We start from the raw sequence: 18112 nt of genomic DNA, 5'->3' as shown, positions 1-18112 counted from the left end.
GGGATTAATTAATAATTTAGATTCACCTACTTACTCTTGTTCATTTCTTCAGTGAGATAAGTTCGTGCACCAGACTCTGCTGTCTTGCTTGATCACTGATCAGAGCGAATGAATATGGCCACAGCAGCTCAGGACAACTACTTTCTTCCCCGTCACAAGGACGAATCAAGCCGGTAAGTGTCCTGTCAGCCTCGGTTTGGCCACAACTCTGGTCATGTAGCCGGTTTTTGAAGTGAATTTTGGATTCCGGCAACCAACATAATCGTCTTCTTGTCTACTTTGCACGGGATTTTGTAGAGTACTTACTTGTGCATGGCTTCCTCCTGCCCCTCTTGCTTCGAACCAGAAAGCAGAAAAGCTAATGTCCACTGTGCAGCCTCAACTTTCAACATAAATTGCTTGTCGACATCTGCGGTGGGAACACCATTCACGAGTCCATTTCCAAGGAAAACATCACGGCTATCGCCGACGTCGCAACGGGCACAGGGTGATTATGCCCCTCATCACACACTTGTCCAATCGCCCCCCCCCCCCCCACCATGTTGTTCCACGCGGCTTGGAAAACACAAACTTTCCACTCTATCAAACGGGACTGGAGAGAAACATCAAAACTAACGAACGAAACGCTCCAGAGTCTGGATACAAGATGCCAAGTCGATTCTGACTGCACACGATCCTGAGAAACCGCGAAAGTATTTTGCCTGGGACATTTCCGATGCCCAATTCTCGGATCCTGCCGCTCGGGACGGCATCATATTCTCGCTGCATGATGGCCGTCAGCCGTTTTCAGAAGAGTTTCACAACCAGTTCGACCTCGTACATGTGCGCTTGTTGGTAGCTGCCTTGAAGACGCCCGAGTATAAACAAGTCGTCGACAATTTGGTTTCACTGCTAAGTTTGTTTCACCGCCATCCCTTCCCCAACTCTTTCTCTTGAATACTTTCCCGGCCGTTTCGTTACCAGGATCAAACTTCATCGCAAGAGGAGACTGACTGGTGTGCTACAGAGCCAGGCGGATACCTTCAATGGGAGGACCTCAGCATGGAATCCTATCTCCATTATCATGGCAACAAGGAATTCGCTGACCACCCAGCTATGGACACCGTGAAGCTCTGCTGCGAGGTTCAAATCAACGCAGGGGCCCCTGGCAACGTCCCCCAGACCATTTACGAGGCCGCCAAATCCCACCCGGACTTGACGGATGTTGTTCTGAACATCTATAATACTGAAGATCATCCTGACAAGACCGAAATCATCCGCCAATGGATATCGAAGACCTTTGATGCATTGCTCAATTCGATCTTGTTACGGTCTGGTCGGGTGGCCACCCAGGAGGAAGCCAACAAAGAACGGGAGAAGAGGAGGGAGCACTTGCTTGATGCGTTTCAGAAAGGCTACGTGCCCCATGGCTCCATGGGAATGGTCTTGGGCCGGAAAGTCCAGCAATGATGTTACTGAGCATGTTTGGACATCCGTGCGACGAGTGGTGGCTCGACCAGTTCTTTGCTCATCCACGATCTCCTGATTGTACATACTCGCAGTCTAGTAGAGCACTTGGTACCGCCAATGAATGTTGTCTTTCCTTCATCCATGTGGAATCCAGAAGTGATTAATCGAGGTATCTCGGGGTATCATAACTCCTGAAGATACTTGACTACATTTGACCTATCGTGACCTTTATTCTCACAACGGTAAACTGTGTCAGACGGACTCATTGATCTGTTGCATGACTCGATCATTCCAATTACATGCTCCTCAAGAACCGGCCCTCCGCGGAAGCCGCTCAAACACACGCCGGAATATCTCTCGACTTTTGTACAGATTGATGACCCGTAGCCGCTCGTTGTCCAAGTGTGCATTGTCACTCGCTTGTCCGCAGGGCAGATTTGCTGCCGGCGCCGAGAACTCTCTCTCCAGGAACCGAATGGTTGGGATGGAGCCGCCTTCCCGGATATACAAGGGCTTCACCCCAGTGGGACGTGATGGCGAACCTGCAGTAGGGCTACTACTAGATACTGACCTGACATCATGACCATTTGTTGCGGCCCGCTGCGAAGACGGTAACGGCACATCGTCGGGCTTGATCTCGTCGTGGCTGTGTTTAGTATTCGTCAGAGTGGACGAGGTCGGCACCGACAGCGTATTCGATGCGGTGCATTGTCGCAGCGACCGCTTTTTCGACGACGTTGTGGAAAAGATGATCCGCTCGATGTGCGACGCGATGCTTTCGGACGAGTCTGTTCGCCGGAGTTCCGGCAAACTTGTGCCGTCCTGCTGCAAGGGGTATTGGTGCCGTTTGCCTTCCGTATCTGGCGTCCATGCGGTGCTGATGGCCTCGGACAACGTTTCGAAGATCTCGTTGTCCGGATCTCCCAGCCATGGATCCGACTTGCCCGTGATTTCTACTGTCAGTTCATTTTGAGAGTCCAGCAGGTCAAACTGCTCCTGAGCGTATGCTGTCAAAGCGGCGGCCACCTCGTCAGCACTTTGATTGGGAACTATTCGCACCGAAAGACTTGCTTTGGCGCGCCGCGAGATGGTGGTTCCCGTGTTCTTGTTGCTGGGTACCTCCACTGAGTGGATGGTCAGGGAGGGCTCCCGCCAACGGTACATCAGCGACTTGATGAATGCCTCCCGGTCTTGAATTTGGGGATGCAGTGGTAGGAGCGCGTCAGCGATTGCAGCGTACCGCTCCTCCTCGGCCGGAGTCAATTCCGGGACATCCTGGTAGAAATTCGGAATCTTGATCTGGCCTTTCCGGCCCACCAGCGTCGAGAGGAGCAGTGACAAGTCCTTCAAAGGCTCATCCAACAGTGCGCTGCCATCGATACCACTATGGAGGTCAGGATGGTCACTCGTAACAATGAGGTTCGCGTGAACAACGCCGCGCAAGCCGTATGTCAGGCACGGAATGCGGTCATCCAGCCAATAACTGTTGGCCAGAAGAATCCAATCCACGTTTCCGATGAGGTCTTTGTTTTCTCGAACTGCTTCCTGGAATCCTTGCGATCCAGCCTCTTCCTCTCCCTCAATCAGGAACACAATATCGCATTCAAGTGCTTTCTTCCTGACGAGGTCGGCTGCGGCATACAGCGCTGCAAGAATCGGGCCTTTGTTGTCAGACACCCCTCGGCCATACAGGAAACCGTTGATCGAGGTCAACCGGAATGGATCCGTCCTCCACTTCGGCCTGTTCGTCTCGGCACTGACGACATCATAATGGCCGTAGAAGAGAAGCGTCTTTGGGGACCGTACCGATGTGGTTGCACTGAACCTCGCGTAAACGACAGGGTTTGTATCGGGTCCCGTGGATAATAGCTTCGTTGTCGCACCCAAAAAGCAGCAATGACGCCGGAGAAAAGCCGCTCCCTGATGACATTCGCCAGCAAATTTGGGGCTCGACGGTACCGTCCGATACGAGATGAATTTGGCCAACACGTTGACCATCTCGTCTGACAGAGTTAGTTTTGATGACGCATTCTACTAAAACAAATGAAACATACCATTCCCGATAGGCTGAATCTCAGGCTGCTCCTCGTGCTGCGTCAAGTCCCATATTGCGACGCTGTTGTCATTTCCACCTGTCGCGTATATTCGCCGGTCGTTGAAGATGCCTGCTGCAGACGCCAGCATCGTCCCCTCGTGGGCTTTCCACGAGCCAATCTCTTCAAAGTTGGCATTGAATTTCTAAGGCAGAACTCAGTCTTAACGTCGCCACTGTTGAAGGAGAGGTGTACACGGTACATACCTTGACAACGCCCTTGGAATCTCCGCAGATTGCAACACCCTTGATGATGTCAACTGCCCAAAGGTCTCCTTGAAATTCGGTGATCTGCTTGACCAGCTGCAGAGAATCCAAGTTCCAAATGTTCAATGCTCCACCTTCTAAGCCACAATAGAGCAGGGGACCTTCGACGGCCAAAGACAAAACCGCGTCACTGCCATTGTCAAGTTTGGCCCATTCAATGGGAGCACTATCGGAGTCTTTCCCCGACAGACGCCAGAGTTTAACAGTGCCATCTCCCGACCCTGTTAGGAGAACTTCTTCCGAAGGGGACGATTCCACAAGTCCCCGCACCAAAATCATGGAGTAGACATAGCCATGATGAGAGAAAAGCTTGTGATGATCTCTCTTGAAGGTCAGAGCTGTGCCACCATGAACAGTCACGCTCTGCGTGTCTAAACCGGCTTCCTCGGAGCCTGGATTGGCACTCCCTCCCGGGCCTCTTGAGTCGAAAAACCGGTGAGCTCTTTTGAAAGGGTGCGTGGCTTTTTGTGTCACGGACATTCCTTCCGCCAGCGACAAATCGCACCACTGCGTCTGGGTTAGAAACTCAACTTTCTCGCAGGGAGCAAGCTACAGACCTGGATGCTCGTGTTCTGGCCGCCGCAGAACACGGTCTTGAGATCGGATGAATACACCACGGCAAAAATGTCTCCAACATCATGGTGAGAGTAGATTGAATAGAGCCGCTCAAATGAATCCGTTGCCCAAACCTGGAACAGTTAGCCTCGAATCATTGAATCGACATGCATCGTCCTCTGTACATACGCTCACCACGGAATCGCCTCCGCTGGAAAATAGCAGCCTGCCATCTTCAGACAGGAAAAGCCCCAGAACGCTCTCCTCGTGCGCTCGGATGGAAAGCACCAATTCATACGTCTCCAATGACCAAGCCTGCGAGAAATCAATAACGCCGAATACGATCGCCAATTTAGCATGCTTCCTACCAAAATATCGCCTCCCTGAAGCCCCGCGAAGACAAACTCCTCGTCCAATGCCAGTACTAGGACTGATCTGGTTGCCTGGACTCGATGGCCGATGGCGCACTCATGACGCATCGAAATCTGAAGGGAGTCCTGGTCCTGGTCATCCTGGTCATCACTCGGCAACGTGGCCGCGAATGTGCACTGCTGCGACTCCAGCTCTGAAGGATCTTCTGGCTCAACTACTTTATCAAACATGACGGTGGACCATTCTTAGCGCATGAACCTTGAAGATCATGATCGGACAAGAGGGGGTGCGTTTAGGGCAGGTTTTATTTTTTTTTTTTTTTTTCTTGTCATTGGAGCTTGGGGCAGGCTAACGGAAGCGGAGCTCCTGTGGATCTTGGGCTTGGGGGTGTGGCGGTGCGGAGCAAACCGAGAAACAATCAAGCTCACCTTGATCCTCACGCATGGCCTTTTTCGGCTTTCTCCAGGGACTCGCAGGTCTGAGTGAATGAAACGAGCAAAAAGCCGGTTAGTTAACTTAACCAATGTTCATTTCCTTTTTTTTAATCTCGCAAACTTGTAGGGCTTGGCAGAGCTCTCTGTCTCTTTCGAGATCACATCTGCAACGAAACCGTCGTGAAAATGACTCAAGGGGATTGCGCAGAAAGGGAGGAACACTTGCCGATGTCTACAGCACAGACGGACAATGGGCGTGGACTCCATTTCAATTCATTTGCTCTTGATGATGATGCCATTCAGGGGAAAAATGATGGAATGGGATTGCCGGGCATTAATAGCTGCAAGGCACTGCAGGACTCTCCAGGTTATCATATCGGTTCTTGAGCCACCAGCTCTCGTGAACCTTTTGAAGATCATCAATAGATACCGCTTTTTTTCCGTACATGATTGACGCATTGTTCCGAAAAACAATGGCAAACACTTCTATTGCTAATCAGCTCGGCACTCTTCGAGTCTCAGGGTGGCTCCTGTATCGTAGTGAGTACGAGCTTGCTTTCTTCTTGAGAGGTAACATTGTCCAGATTTGTGCTTCATGAAAGATGTGTCATTTCAAATAGTTAGATGGGTGTGACACTTTGAGTTTTTTTCCTTCCATCGTTTTGCTTTTGGACGGTTCAGGCTTCGCACAAGCCTGTAGTAGATTATCCCAATCATGCAGATAACTGCCCAATGTTGTCTCTCAAAGGACCTCCCTGCTCCAATAGAAGCAGTTCCCCAGGACAGCATTCCGTACTTCCTTTCCATACACTCATACAAAAGAGTTTCATGAAAGATGGGGACACATTGGCTCATGTTTATATTTCAGTTCCTTGTCGGGAGCACTTGTGCGAGTTCTGAGAAACAATCGAACTAATCGAACGCTGGCTAGAACCCCCAAACTCATCGGTTGTCCAAGCCTATTTCCCAGCCACCGGGCCGCAGCCGTCTGAGGAACGTGACAGATCGTATCACAGTTTGGGTACTGATTGCTCATGACCAGTCCCGGTCGGTACCTCACTAAGTAGGAAGTACGGAGTAAAGTACTTCGAAATGATACTCTTACAGTACTATCTAGCAGTTTCTGGCTCTGGAGTACATAGTCATTCCTGAATTGAGTGCCTTGGAACTTCTTGTTCGAATAGGAAAGTCGAGGACGAAGTGAGAAGTGAAAGAAGTGCTGGAAGCACCAGCCACAGTGGGCGGATGGATCGAAGCTCACCGCCCTGATTGCCAAATTGCACTATTCCCTTTTGGTGAGTTCATGCGCCACACCCAGGGACACCGCCCATTCGATGATGAGTCATGGGCTCAGGCCTCAGGGCATGGACTGGAGATCAGGACTTGGAGAGACCAGAACCACCAGACATGGGTAAAATCGGTTCCACGATACTCCTCCATACGGAGTACTCCGTATTATGGAGTACAATGGTCGTGAATGAGTGCGGTGTATGGGTCCCTTTGCATCTGTAAGATAGCGGAGAAAGTTGGAGTACTTTGTCAATTTCTACCTAAGCGCTCATCGAAAATGTTTCGGCCTGACCTGGAAATCGTAAGGCGTAGGCAAATATCCAGGCACATCGCTCGCTTTCCTCAGGCTCCTGCAATCACAGCGTGACAACGCAGGTACTGCACCCCACTATGCTAATTGGCACCGATGCTGCGGTCAAGTCTCGACAGCATGCAAAGTTATTCTGAGGCCACTAATAATAATAAATCGTAACTGGCACCGATTTCCTTTGCCATCTGGCTGCCAGCAATCGCTTGGCGGTACTCGTGCTTGAATCCCACGCCTCAGGTCACAATTGTGAAAAGACTTTGATAAAAGAATCAGGGAATTTCCCCTCCGGATTCTCTGTCACCGACAACAATGTCGGTGGTACGGCAGACAATCGCCGTAGTGGACAAGTCTGGGAAGGTGGTGTCGACGGTAAGCTTGCAATGAGAACGGATTGCGGGCCATTTTGTTGATTGATCACCCATTACAGAGCAAACACCTTCTCGACGTCTTCAAAGAAGCCCGAAATGCGTATCGTGAAAAGAAGGCAGAAATTCACGCGGAGAAGGCGGCAAGGCTAGCTGAACGACAAGCACGTCGAGCGCTAGAACACGAAGCACGCCGAGCGTTAGAACAGTTTACCTTCGATGACCGGCGATCAGAGGCATCTTCCCGACGAAGCCATCGGTCCAGCCATCATCGTAACCGATCACATCACAGGAGCGGCAGGTCCCAACATCTCCACTACGACCAAGACTTACGGCATGACGCCGTATATGAAGAGCCAAAAATGATGAACGAAGTGGGCCGCAGACATACGGCCCATGACTTAGCCGTGAAGGAACCGGTGTCAATGGTACCACGGTCAAAGTCGGTCGCCAATGTTGACATGGACCTTGCATATGGCGAAGCTCATCCGGCCTCATTGGGACAGAATGAGAAGCCGGACGAAGAAGAAGAGTTGAACGGGCTGGTAGCCAAGGCAAAAGGTCTACTCGAAGAGGCCGAATGCGTGCAGCACAGCGCTGCCGCTACGATCGAGCATCTCCAGAAAAATCCCGATGCCATGGCGGCGGTCGCGCTGACGCTCGCAGAGATCAGCAATCTGGTGGCCAAGATGGCTCCTAGTGTGCTGGCCGCTCTGAAGGCAAGTGCGCCCAGTGTCTTTGCCTTGCTGGCCAGCCCGCAGTTCCTCATTGCTGCGGGAGTGGGAGTTGGTGTAACAATTGTTATGTTCGGCGGGTACAAGATCATCAAGAAACTCACCACCGGGCCTGAGCAAAGCACCGGTGAAGACAAAGAACCAGCAGCAGAAGTGGATGAACTTCTGGAGCTTCAAAGTGAGCACCTCAGCCGTGTCGAGGCCTGGCGCCGTGGCGTCGCAGATGCCGAAGCAATGAGTGTTGGCACAACCGCCGATGGCGAGTTTATCACGCCAACCGCTGCCGCCATGTCTGGTCTTGACTTGAGCAGGCCGCCACCGTCGCAGCTTTCACGACCATATGACGACGAAGCGTCGGCTGCTCCGTCTCGACGATCTCGACACTCTAGGCATTCCCACTACAGTCGCCGCAGTCATCGACACGAACATTCCGATGGAAAGAAAAAGAAAAAGAAGGAAAAATCGAAGAAGCTCAGTAATCGCATACGCTTGATGTTTACCGTATGAACTCATGAAGAACACTTGGATTATTGCATATACATGGCGTTGTACTTTTGTGAGATTTGGATGGATATCTCATGATTTATGTATTTTCATAAATAAGGTCAATATGCGATGCTTGTTGACGATTGTCATTATGAGTTGAAATGACAGTCCTCAAGGTCACCGACTGAAAATTCACTAGTTCTTCATCTTTGCAACGTAGTTCTATCTGCCTCTTGCTATGCGCCAGGATGACAAAGTCAATGCTCCACAAACTTACTTCCCGGCTTCTCATCAATGCCAGCCTCCATCTCCTGGGCCTTGACGGTTTGTACTACCTGCTCTTTGATCAAGCACTGGTACTCCTTGAACTTGCGCGCCGGCACACGCGCGGCGAAAATCTCGTCCAGTTCCTCCAGAGTTCTGCCCTTCATCTCTGGCATGCAGAAGAAGAAGAAGATGAGACAGAGGAAATTAGAAGCAGCCCAGATATAACCGTATTGGGGGCCCTACGTGTTGTTAGTAACCATTTACGGAGTACTTTCTGTTTTAAATCCGGAGAAATCCGGAGGATTGGTTCTGTGTGTACTAACCCAATTCAAATCAGTAGGATTGATGAAGTACGGTGCCGTGAAGTTGGTCAGCCATGCAAGCAGGTATCCCAGAGAAGTGGCTGTTCCCACGGTCCATGCACGGAGTCGTGAACTGACCAACTCCGTTGCCACGGGGTAACTTGCAGCCCCAACGCAGGCGTTATAAGAGAATTTAAAAATGGCAGTGAATGCCACCAGTACCATACCGGTTTGCACACTGCCTGGGTCGGCGGACGCGGCGATTGCACTGGCTAGGTGGCAAAGACCGCCCACTGCCGCACCAATCATCAGAATGGCCCGTCGACCGACCAGATGTCGCATGGCATACATTCCAACGTTCACGCCGACGAAACCGAGACAAGTGTTCATGATGGTGTACTCGAAAGCCTTAGTGATGCCAGCAACAGTCAAGAAGTATGTCTGATATCCGATGAGGAACCAGACACCGGATGCCGTCTGGCAGGCAATCATCCCGTAGCAGAGCAGAGTTCGACGAAGGTCGACGCCTTGATATGGAACAATCAGTTTCGTGCGTCACAGCATGATCAAAGCATTCAAGGTCGGATTCTCACCCTTGAACATGTCGATAACGGACACACTGGTCGCAAGGCTCTTTTCCTCTTCCACGCCCTTGACCATTTCCGCCCACTCGATTTCGAAGGTTGTGTCATCGACAGCGCCTCTGCGCAACTTCTCAAAAGCCTGGCGCGCTTGGGACTCTTTTCCTTGGTGAAGTAGCCATCTCGGGCTCTCGGGAACGAAGAACAACCCAATGAATAGAAATGTCGGCACAATATACAGACAGGCGAGCGGAATCTGGTATGACGTCTTATCCATGCGATCCTTGGTATAATTGTCAACAACTGCGCCCAGAATTGATCCGATGTTGACCCAGTACGCGAACAGAGCGACAATGACACCCCGCAAATGCGCCGGGGCAGCCTCGGAGGTGTAGACGTTGGAAAAGGTGACGAAAAATCCGTTCGCGAAGCCGATTAGAAGACGACCCAGGTACAGGACACCCTTATCGGTGGTCGCAATCTGGATAGCACATGCTACAGCGTTCAGTAGGCAGGCCAACCATAGCGCCGGGCGACGTCCGAAGTAAGTGGAAAAGACACCGGCAACGAGCGAGGAGAGGAATGACCCCAATGTCAGCAGCGAAGTGATCAATTGTTGAACGGTACTCTGCAGTCATCAGCATAAGAAGCATTGAAGACAGCACGAGAAGTTCATTTACATCAATGTTGTACCCAATTGGGTTGGTAGGATCCTCATAACCAAACACGGCCAGGAAACCCGGCATCGCTTGCAATGCACCAATTGCAGCAGAGTCGAAGCCATATTGCATGTTGGCCGTAGCAACTATACAACAAATGAAAAGGCACCTGCGGTTATCCCACAACGTGCCGCCAGGAGTGTTGTCCGAGCCCCTGTTGAAAAGACGCCGCATCATTGTGCAAGGACGATCAAAACACGATCTTGTCGATCAGAGGGGCATGCTGTAGGAAGGTCCCAAATATATATGAAACCCAAGCTCAGATCCTCTTGCTGCTTCACCAACTGCCGAGATCTTCTGACAGGCAGGATAGAACCGACCGTTGGAATCCAATCAGGACTATCAGGTGCTGTCCCAGACCCAGATCAATGGGTTGGAGAGATATCCAGTCCAAACCAAAGCAGAGAGGGCAAGGTAAAGAACCCACATTCTGCTCACGAAAGCTTGTGAACCAACACCTCACAATACTCCTCACCTATGGCCGATGAAGCAACGAACTCAATGGCGGCTGGCCAAACTTCAGACTAATCAGCACGGACGTCAGAGCGAATAGACCAGCTCGTAAAGAATGAACTTTGAGTTTATTTCCTGATCAGGAAAAAGATAGACTATGATTTTCACAATGTCAACTGTCAACCCACTGTCACTACCAATGGCAATCAATTGACTGGTTGGTCTTGTTGACTTCAGAAGAAAGCAACAAGGATCTCCGCTCTGACTGCTCGTGCGATTCTCATCAAGCAACGGACACAACCACAAGGTCAAACAACTTGGGGCCCCACGACTTGGACGGTTGACTTCTGAGTTCCCCAATCATTAATAAAGCGATGGGTACCCGGCTCAACCCTAAACCTCACTAACCCCGGATTGACGATAATCAAATGTGGAGAAGAGATTCATCAGCTAAAGTTAAAATCTGGGGAAATTTGGGGAAATTGGGGGACAACACATCACGAGTACTTCCCATGTATCGCCTTGCAAAATGTACTACCTCTGCCATCACCAGTGATGGAGCACAGCTGTGATTGCCCTGACGGCGCGAAGATGATGGCACATCGGATGGAGACTGAGACTTGCGTTGCTCCAGGATCCCTTTTCACACTTCGCGCTGACTGCAAGCGTGCTGGACGTCAAGCTTCGAGGCGGTCTTCATATGTGGGGTCTGCAAGTTGTCGGATCGAGTCTGTCGGATCAAGTCATTTCATTGAGATTTGTCAGGCATGCGTATACTCTCGTCGGATAGTCCAGAGAGATCATGCCCCATCTCTTGATGCCCCACGATCTCAACGACCTCGGGTGGTCGGCGAAGGCATCACAACGGCTGAATGGCCGTAGTCAACTACCGATCTGGCCGAGCAGAGCCGCTCTATTGGGCTCGCGGCAATTGACCGGCTCCATAAGCCGATCACGCACCGTCCCCGATGGACGAGCCTACTAGTCTTAGCTTGAGTTCAATGATCGTATATCAACCCATGATCACCGCACAAAAAAGGGCTTGCTTGAGTCTTTCCTCTCAGATCCGAGTAACTCAGCAGGATCAGGCACAATGTTAGTTGATCGAGTTGCCGATCTCTTAGCGCTGGTGCAGCTGCAGCGCGCCCTGAGCGAGTTTGGCACAGGGAAGATCCTCCTAACACTCGCTCTGGGCGTTCTGGTGCTGATTGCAGTGGACTACTCATGGATGTTGTATCTCCATTTCAAGATGGTAATCGTCTCTTCGTCTCTCATCTCCAAAAAGGAACTTGAGAGCGGTACATCAACTGACCATGACCGTCATAGCCTCCGGGGCCTCTTCCCCTTCCCATCATTGGCAATACATGGCTTCTACCAGAGAATAAACCTTGGTTCTACTTTGAAAAGCTCGCCAAAGATTACAACGCTCCACTGATCACCTTTTGGATTGGACGGAACCCGACAGTATGGATCTGCGATGCCTGGTGCGCCAGCGAGCTGCTTGACAAGCGAGCGGGCATCTACGCCTCGCGGCCTCGGATGGTCGTCTTTGGCGAACTGGGCACTGGTCAAACGAATCTGGTGACCATGTATTACGGTGACCGGTGGCGACTGCACCGTAAACTCACCCACATGGGTGTAGGTCTGCAGCAGGTGAGAGGCTATCGTGGGTTCCAGAACGACGAGAGCAAGGTCGTGGCCTACGATCTGCTCAAGAGCCCCGACGCGTACGTCAGCCACTTCGAGCGGTATGCGTCCAGCGTCGTCTCTATTATCGGCTTCGGCAGACGGATCTCCAGCTTTACGGACCCTATTATTACGGAGGTTATCGCTGTCATGCAGCGCGCAGCGGACCTCAATGTGCCGGGCAAGAAGTTCCCCATGCTAATGGAGACATTCCCATGTGAGTTTACATTCACTGCAGAATGGCATTGCTAGTGTGATTGCCGGGAATGCTAACGGATAGCAGTCCTTGCCAAATTCCCGAATGCAATTGCCCCATGGAAACATGGTCTGGGCGCTCGCGCTCGAGGCCGCCATTTCTTCTACGCTCTAGCCGAAGAAGCTGCCAACAACCCTAAACAACAGCAGTGCTACTCGCGGAAGATCTTCGACGAGGCCCCAAAGCACAATCTCGCTCCAGAGGAAATCGCCTCCTTGGCTGGCAATCTTTTTGGCGCTGGGAGCGACACATCCAGTTCGACGCTCGTCACATTCGTCCTCGCCTGCTGTGCGTTTCCGGAGGTGCTGCCCAAGGCTTGGGAGGAGTTGGATCGTGTTGTCGGCCCTTATCGGAGTCCATCCTGGGACGATGAGCCCAACCTTCCGTATGTCAAGGCGTTTGTCAAGGAAGTCTTCCGCTGGAGATCTGTCGCTATCATTGGTGGGCAGCCTCATGCGCCGATCCAGGATGATTACTACAAGGTGCCTTGAACCCTAATCTGGCACGTCGATGGAATACATGGCTGATGTTTGATCCAGGGTTGGCTGATTCCTAAACACACTTGGGTCCAGGGCAATGTCTGGGCCATTCATCATAACGAGCGCGAGTTCCCGGAGCCCGATCGCTTCATCCCGGAGCGATTCATCAAGGGTAGCGAGTGGAATCGCCCATTCCCGTCGGAGAGAGGGTACATGACATTCGGCTGGGGGCGACGTGTGTGCAGTGGACAGGGTCTCGCGGAGCAGGGAACATTCATCACCATTGCTCGGCTGCTGTGGGGATTCCGGATTGAGAAGGCTCTCGATGAGAATGGAAAGGAAATTCCGGTGGACATTTTCGATTTCACGTACGTGCCTTTTTTTTTTTTTTTTTCCCTTTTCCTTCCGTCTCTCTGTGCGTGCTCTGCAACTTTTGTACTAACTTTTTTTTTGACCAGAAACGGTTTGAACTGGCGACCGTCGCCGTTCAAATGCCGCATCACCCCGCGCAGTCCAGAGATCAAGGCCACCATTGAGCGAGAGGGACAAGAGGCCTTGGCTAATCTGGCTCCATACGAGGGTGAGACTAAGTACCGGATGAGCAAGTTCTACCAGCAGGAGACTCTGCGTTGAGCAACTATTCCTCGATCAACGTCGCCGCGCATGCTGTCTCTTGCTCGGGTTACCAGTCATCCTGCTGTTGTCCCTTAGATTGAAAGAACCTGAACAGAACAGGTGCAAGATGAACAGCAATATCTTCGGCGATGATGTTATGACTCTGTCCATGTCAGATCTCAAAGCATGAGACATGCCATGAAATTTGCGGTATGGAATAGAATCTCTCCAACCAAAAGCATGATCTTGAACTTTATCTCCGATCAGAAATCCAAGTTGGCGGCACGCGAGTTTCTACCAGTAATACAACTCCCATGCAATCATGCTCCGGCTTGATCGTTCAACCAAGACAAACGTTCAACATTAAAATAAGCATATGTTAATTAGACAGTAGACCGTAGTACTACCTAAAGTACTGAATTTGACAAAGCCCTGATTGATAGCCAGTACACACTGCTGATAATTGCAGTCATTTCTATTCCTTCTGGTCTGCCACGACCCTTGCCGCGGTCACATCCTAATTCTCTGCTACTCGTTTTGATTTTCCATTATTTCACATCCAATCCATTGGAAACCGATGTTGTCTCTGGGGCCTACGGGACGAATCTGGCATGGGACTGTGCTGCAGCGAGGACGGGTCACGCCATTGATCCCTCCGTTAGAATACCGTTGCAAATCGAATGGAAAATCCTTTGAATGCCTACGTCGCATTCACCATGTCGACCCAGCACCGGCAATCGGGAATGTTGTTTTACCCTCACGTGGGGAAGCATAAATCCCTCGACAAGGGTTTGACGCTTTTAACCATTCTCCAGCACCCTGCTGGCCCTGTCTCGCGGGGCTGGTTTCCATAACGGGGAGTAAAATGTGTCACTACTCGGCTTGCAGGTAGCAGAAGTGATGTTCTGAACCTCTGGCTTCGTGGTTATGCAGAAATTCAGACCCTTGCATAAGTACAATCCGTGAATTATTTTCAACTGGGCAATTGCGGGGTATTCCAACCCTACAAAGCTCAAGAAGAACCGGGCTGATTTCGACCGGGAATAAAGCCAAACCCATGTTGCAGGATGTCAACTCATGATGTCAATGCCCAACCTCTATGCGTCCGTATTATCGCATCGTCGACACATTCCCTTGCAGTGGCCACTTCAAGAAAGCAGTGGACGACAGGACGCGAGATTGATGCGATCAATCTGTATGATCAGACTGGTCATAGCCAACAAGCCGGCCTAAGATATAGTCACCCTAAGCACGCTGGCGTGGGCAGGATAGCTGGGGGCAGGGCAAAAGCGTCTCGGCACCTGATCCGCGTGATAAATGGTTCGCTCATTGGACCAAAAAAAACTAGCCCTGTACAGCACTTGTAGCTGACAGCCCTAGACTGATCTGTCCAAAGACACAGAATTTCAGGTAGATTATGCAGATTGTATAAGTATGAAAGAGTGGAAGTGTTTGGTTCATAAAAAGCACAAAGCTACTGAGCACCCAGACGCGGTTTCGTCCCAGTAATTACCGTACTTTGTAACTCCATACGGAGTAGGTAGTTCCTCCACCATCTAGAAAACTGCACTGAAATCACGTCCAGCAATGTCGGAGTACACCTTTTCGGACTCAAAATGCAGTATGCACTAATTCATGCTTACCTTTGTACGCTGCTTTTTGAAATTTTTGATGTGACAATGGCTTGAGTTGAGAGACAAACCTGCTTCATGGGGAGAACCTTCACTGATACATAGTGTGTTCAAGAGTGGTACGTACGGCGTTGACTGTAACAGTACTCCAACAGCATGTGACTGATTACGCGGCTTGGCATCTGCTAAGTTAACAGGGTGAAGAAATTTCCGAGGAATCTGCAGAAATCTCGCTGCAAAAGATCTGGATTAGAATTTTTGCACTGCGTCTTCCGAGCAGTTTACTCAGCAAGTTTACCCAATCGAGATGCACCGCCTCTGAAGGCTGTTCGTCATTCAGCCAAAGAAAATCCGCACATGTTGATGGTAATCAAGCGGAAATAATGACGCAGGTCGGAATAACCTAACTACATGTCATGACTCCTGCAGAAGCCAGAAACTTCCGAGTTTCAATATAGTTAACTACGAGTAGTTAATACTGTCACTTGTGGTGGTTACGAGAATCGGTCACAATTGGTTCAGACATGTCTGTCAAATTTGGTTATTTATTACGGAGGACTCCGTCCAGAAATAACTGAAAATCCATCGATCGGCTGAACTGGCCACTCAGAAAGCTTGAGGATTCGATCAGGGAAACATCCATTTTAAATCGACAATCCACTCCCTGCATTCACTGAGTTCTTCGATTGCTTCACTCAAGAACTCGTTTTTTCAAGGCCATCATGATCTTGGGAATCATGAGCATGGCCTGCGAGTACTCGTAGTCAGGAGCCTAGTAGAAGGGTATTCATCATGGCCTCATGGTGGATGATCTCCATCATTAGCGCGACCCTACTTGTCTCGCTACGACCAGAACTCGGTGTTCGGCAATCCTATGTCTGCACCACGCTCGCTTTTCTGTTGGTGACGACTGTCGCTCGTTTTCTCTACCTTGTCATACTCTACCCAAAGTACCTCACCCCGTTGCGACATATCCCAACTCCACCGGTAAGACTCCCCCGAGCTAATATTTCCCTGATGTCCTTGGGCAGATTTGAAACTTAGACCTTGCATTTTTTTTAGGACCACGAGCGCTCCTGGATCCGGGGCAATTGTAACTTTTATCATCTGGGATTCCCGTTTGATGAAGCACGAAAATGGGTCAGGACTGTTTCCAATACCGGCTTCATTCGCTATTATGCTATCGGCAATATTGAGCGGCTGTTGGTCACCTCGCCCAAGGCCTTATCGGAGATTCTTGTCACCAAGTGCTATCATTTTGTCCGTCCTGAGGTGGCCCGGCTGCAGTTGGCTGTTCTAGCTGGGAATGGGGTTTTGGTAGCTGAAGGAGATGAGCACAAGGTACGCGTGCCCGCTTTCCGTGTTTTTGTTTTTCAGCTATATTTGAATACTAAGGAATAGGTTGTAGGCGCAACGCAAAAGCCTGAATCCATCTTTCACATACAGACACATCAAGGACCTCTACACCGTGTTCTGGAGCAAAGCCTTGGAGCTGGTCCAGGTGATTGAGAAGGAGCTACCAGCGCACAATGGCACGGTCCAGGTACGCAAGTACTCCGTCCGAGCCATGATGGACGTGATCGGGGTGGCTGGAATGGACTACGACATTGGCTCGATCAAGGACCCAAACAACGAGCTACGACGACGCTATGAAAGTCTGTTCCTGACCCCAACCATCTACCAGCGTTTTATCGCTCTGATGGCTCTCTATGTCCCTGGTTTCCGGTGGCTGTTCAAAATACCCACTCGGCATAAGCGACAAGTGGCGGAGAATATCAACTATATCCGCTCCGCTGCGAGCAAAATTGTGCAAGAAAGAAAGGCGCAGCTTGAGGAGGCGAAAGCCACGGGGATCGATATCGTCTCGGTGATCTTGAAAAGCGGTACTTTTACGGACGAAAACATGGTGGATCAGATTATGACGTTTCTCGCAGCGGGCCACGAGACAACCTCTAGCGCACTGCAATGGTCGATCTACGCACTGTGCAAATACCCAGAGGTTCAGGAACGTCTCCGGCAGGAAATTCGGAATGAGGCCAGCACCCCAGTGACTGCCCCGGTGATCGACTCCCTTCCCTACCTGACCGCGTTCATCAACGAGGTGCTGCGGTACTGGCCTCCCGTGCCGGTGGTCTCGCGCCAAGCGGTGCGGGACGTGGTGATCGCCGGGCATCCAATCCCCAAGGGCACGGTCATCAACCTTGCCGCCGAGGTGACGAACCGCGATCCGAATCTCTGGGGACCTGACGCGGACGAGTTCAAGGTCGAGCGATGGCTCACCCCGAATGGCACCGCCAACAACAACGGCGGCGCCAGCAGCAATTACGCCTACCTGACCTTCCTGCATGGGCCCCGGAGCTGCATTGGAGAGAAGTTTGCGCGGGGAGAATTGGCGTGCTTCGTGGCCGCACTTGTTCGGAAGTTTCGCATGCGCTTGGTGGATGAGAACAAGAAACTGGAGACGCGGACCGCGATCACCAAGGCGCCGGTTGATGGAGTAATGGCCAAGTTCGAGGTCGTTTCCGACGATATCACGAATCACTGAGGCAGATTGGCATTAATGTAGATATCTCGTTTGCAGTGCAGAAAATCCTGTACATTGAATGTTCAAACCATTGAACTTGACGTCATTTTACTGCGAGGTGGAGCACAAAGCAATGTGGTTACAGTATATCCATCTCTGCAGGCTGGATAAAAATGCAGCAATCAGAGCCATTCCGGCGGAGTGGGCCCACCATGCGGTCCGTTCCATGATAATTGATAAGGATG

At 50.9% G+C, this 18112-nt stretch overlaps 6 protein-coding genes across 6 annotated transcripts; 4 read left to right on the top strand and 2 right to left on the bottom strand.

The window, feature by feature from the left end:
• Positions 1-108: 108 nt before the first annotated feature.
• Positions 109-1449, top strand: VTN31DRAFT_2482 (uncharacterized protein; the record flags this gene model as incomplete). Its single annotated transcript, XM_069402655.1, has 4 exons — positions 109-173; positions 377-487; positions 633-895; positions 1007-1449. 4 exons carry the CDS (start codon positions 109-111, stop codon positions 1447-1449), a joined length of 882 nt encoding a protein of 293 aa, XP_069261915.1.
• Positions 1450-1755: 306 nt separating this feature from the next.
• On the bottom strand, positions 1756-4965 carry VTN31DRAFT_2481 (uncharacterized protein; the record flags this gene model as incomplete). The annotated part of the gene is made up of 6 exons (XM_069402654.1): positions 1756-3452; positions 3504-3687; positions 3749-4315; positions 4366-4497; positions 4553-4678; positions 4732-4965. The coding sequence occupies 6 exons, from the start codon at positions 4963-4965 to the stop codon at positions 1756-1758; spliced, it is 2940 nt and encodes a 979-aa protein (XP_069261914.1).
• A 2113-nt stretch (positions 4966-7078) lies between these two features.
• On the top strand, positions 7079-8375 carry VTN31DRAFT_2480 (uncharacterized protein; the record flags this gene model as incomplete). The annotated part of the gene is made up of 2 exons (XM_069402653.1): positions 7079-7138; positions 7197-8375. The coding sequence occupies 2 exons, from the start codon at positions 7079-7081 to the stop codon at positions 8373-8375; spliced, it is 1239 nt and encodes a 412-aa protein (XP_069261913.1).
• Positions 8376-8611: 236 nt separating this feature from the next.
• On the bottom strand, positions 8612-10295 carry VTN31DRAFT_2479 (uncharacterized protein; the record flags this gene model as incomplete). Its single annotated transcript, XM_069402651.1, has 4 exons — positions 8612-8860; positions 8945-9450; positions 9517-10132; positions 10185-10295. 4 exons carry the CDS (start codon positions 10293-10295, stop codon positions 8612-8614), a joined length of 1482 nt encoding a protein of 493 aa, XP_069261912.1.
• Positions 10296-11769: 1474 nt separating this feature from the next.
• On the top strand, positions 11770-13730 carry VTN31DRAFT_2478 (uncharacterized protein; the record flags this gene model as incomplete). The annotated part of the gene is made up of 5 exons (XM_069402650.1): positions 11770-11928; positions 12003-12579; positions 12646-13100; positions 13158-13465; positions 13556-13730. The coding sequence occupies 5 exons, from the start codon at positions 11770-11772 to the stop codon at positions 13728-13730; spliced, it is 1674 nt and encodes a 557-aa protein (XP_069261911.1).
• A 2405-nt stretch (positions 13731-16135) lies between these two features.
• On the top strand, positions 16136-17888 carry VTN31DRAFT_2477 (uncharacterized protein; the record flags this gene model as incomplete). The annotated part of the gene is made up of 3 exons (XM_069402649.1): positions 16136-16330; positions 16406-16684; positions 16752-17888. 3 exons carry the CDS (start codon positions 16136-16138, stop codon positions 17886-17888), a joined length of 1611 nt encoding a protein of 536 aa, XP_069261910.1.
• Positions 17889-18112: the final 224 nt, after the last annotated feature.

The sequence above is a fragment of the Thermomyces dupontii genome (assembly GCF_041956625.1).
Source record: "Thermomyces dupontii strain NRRL 2155 unplaced genomic scaffold VTN31scaffold_2, whole genome shotgun sequence".
Classification (NCBI taxonomy): domain Eukaryota; kingdom Fungi; phylum Ascomycota; class Eurotiomycetes; order Eurotiales; family Trichocomaceae; genus Thermomyces; species Thermomyces dupontii.
Note: the sequence above shows the minus strand (reverse complement) of the source record. Positions and strands in the feature narration are given on the sequence as shown.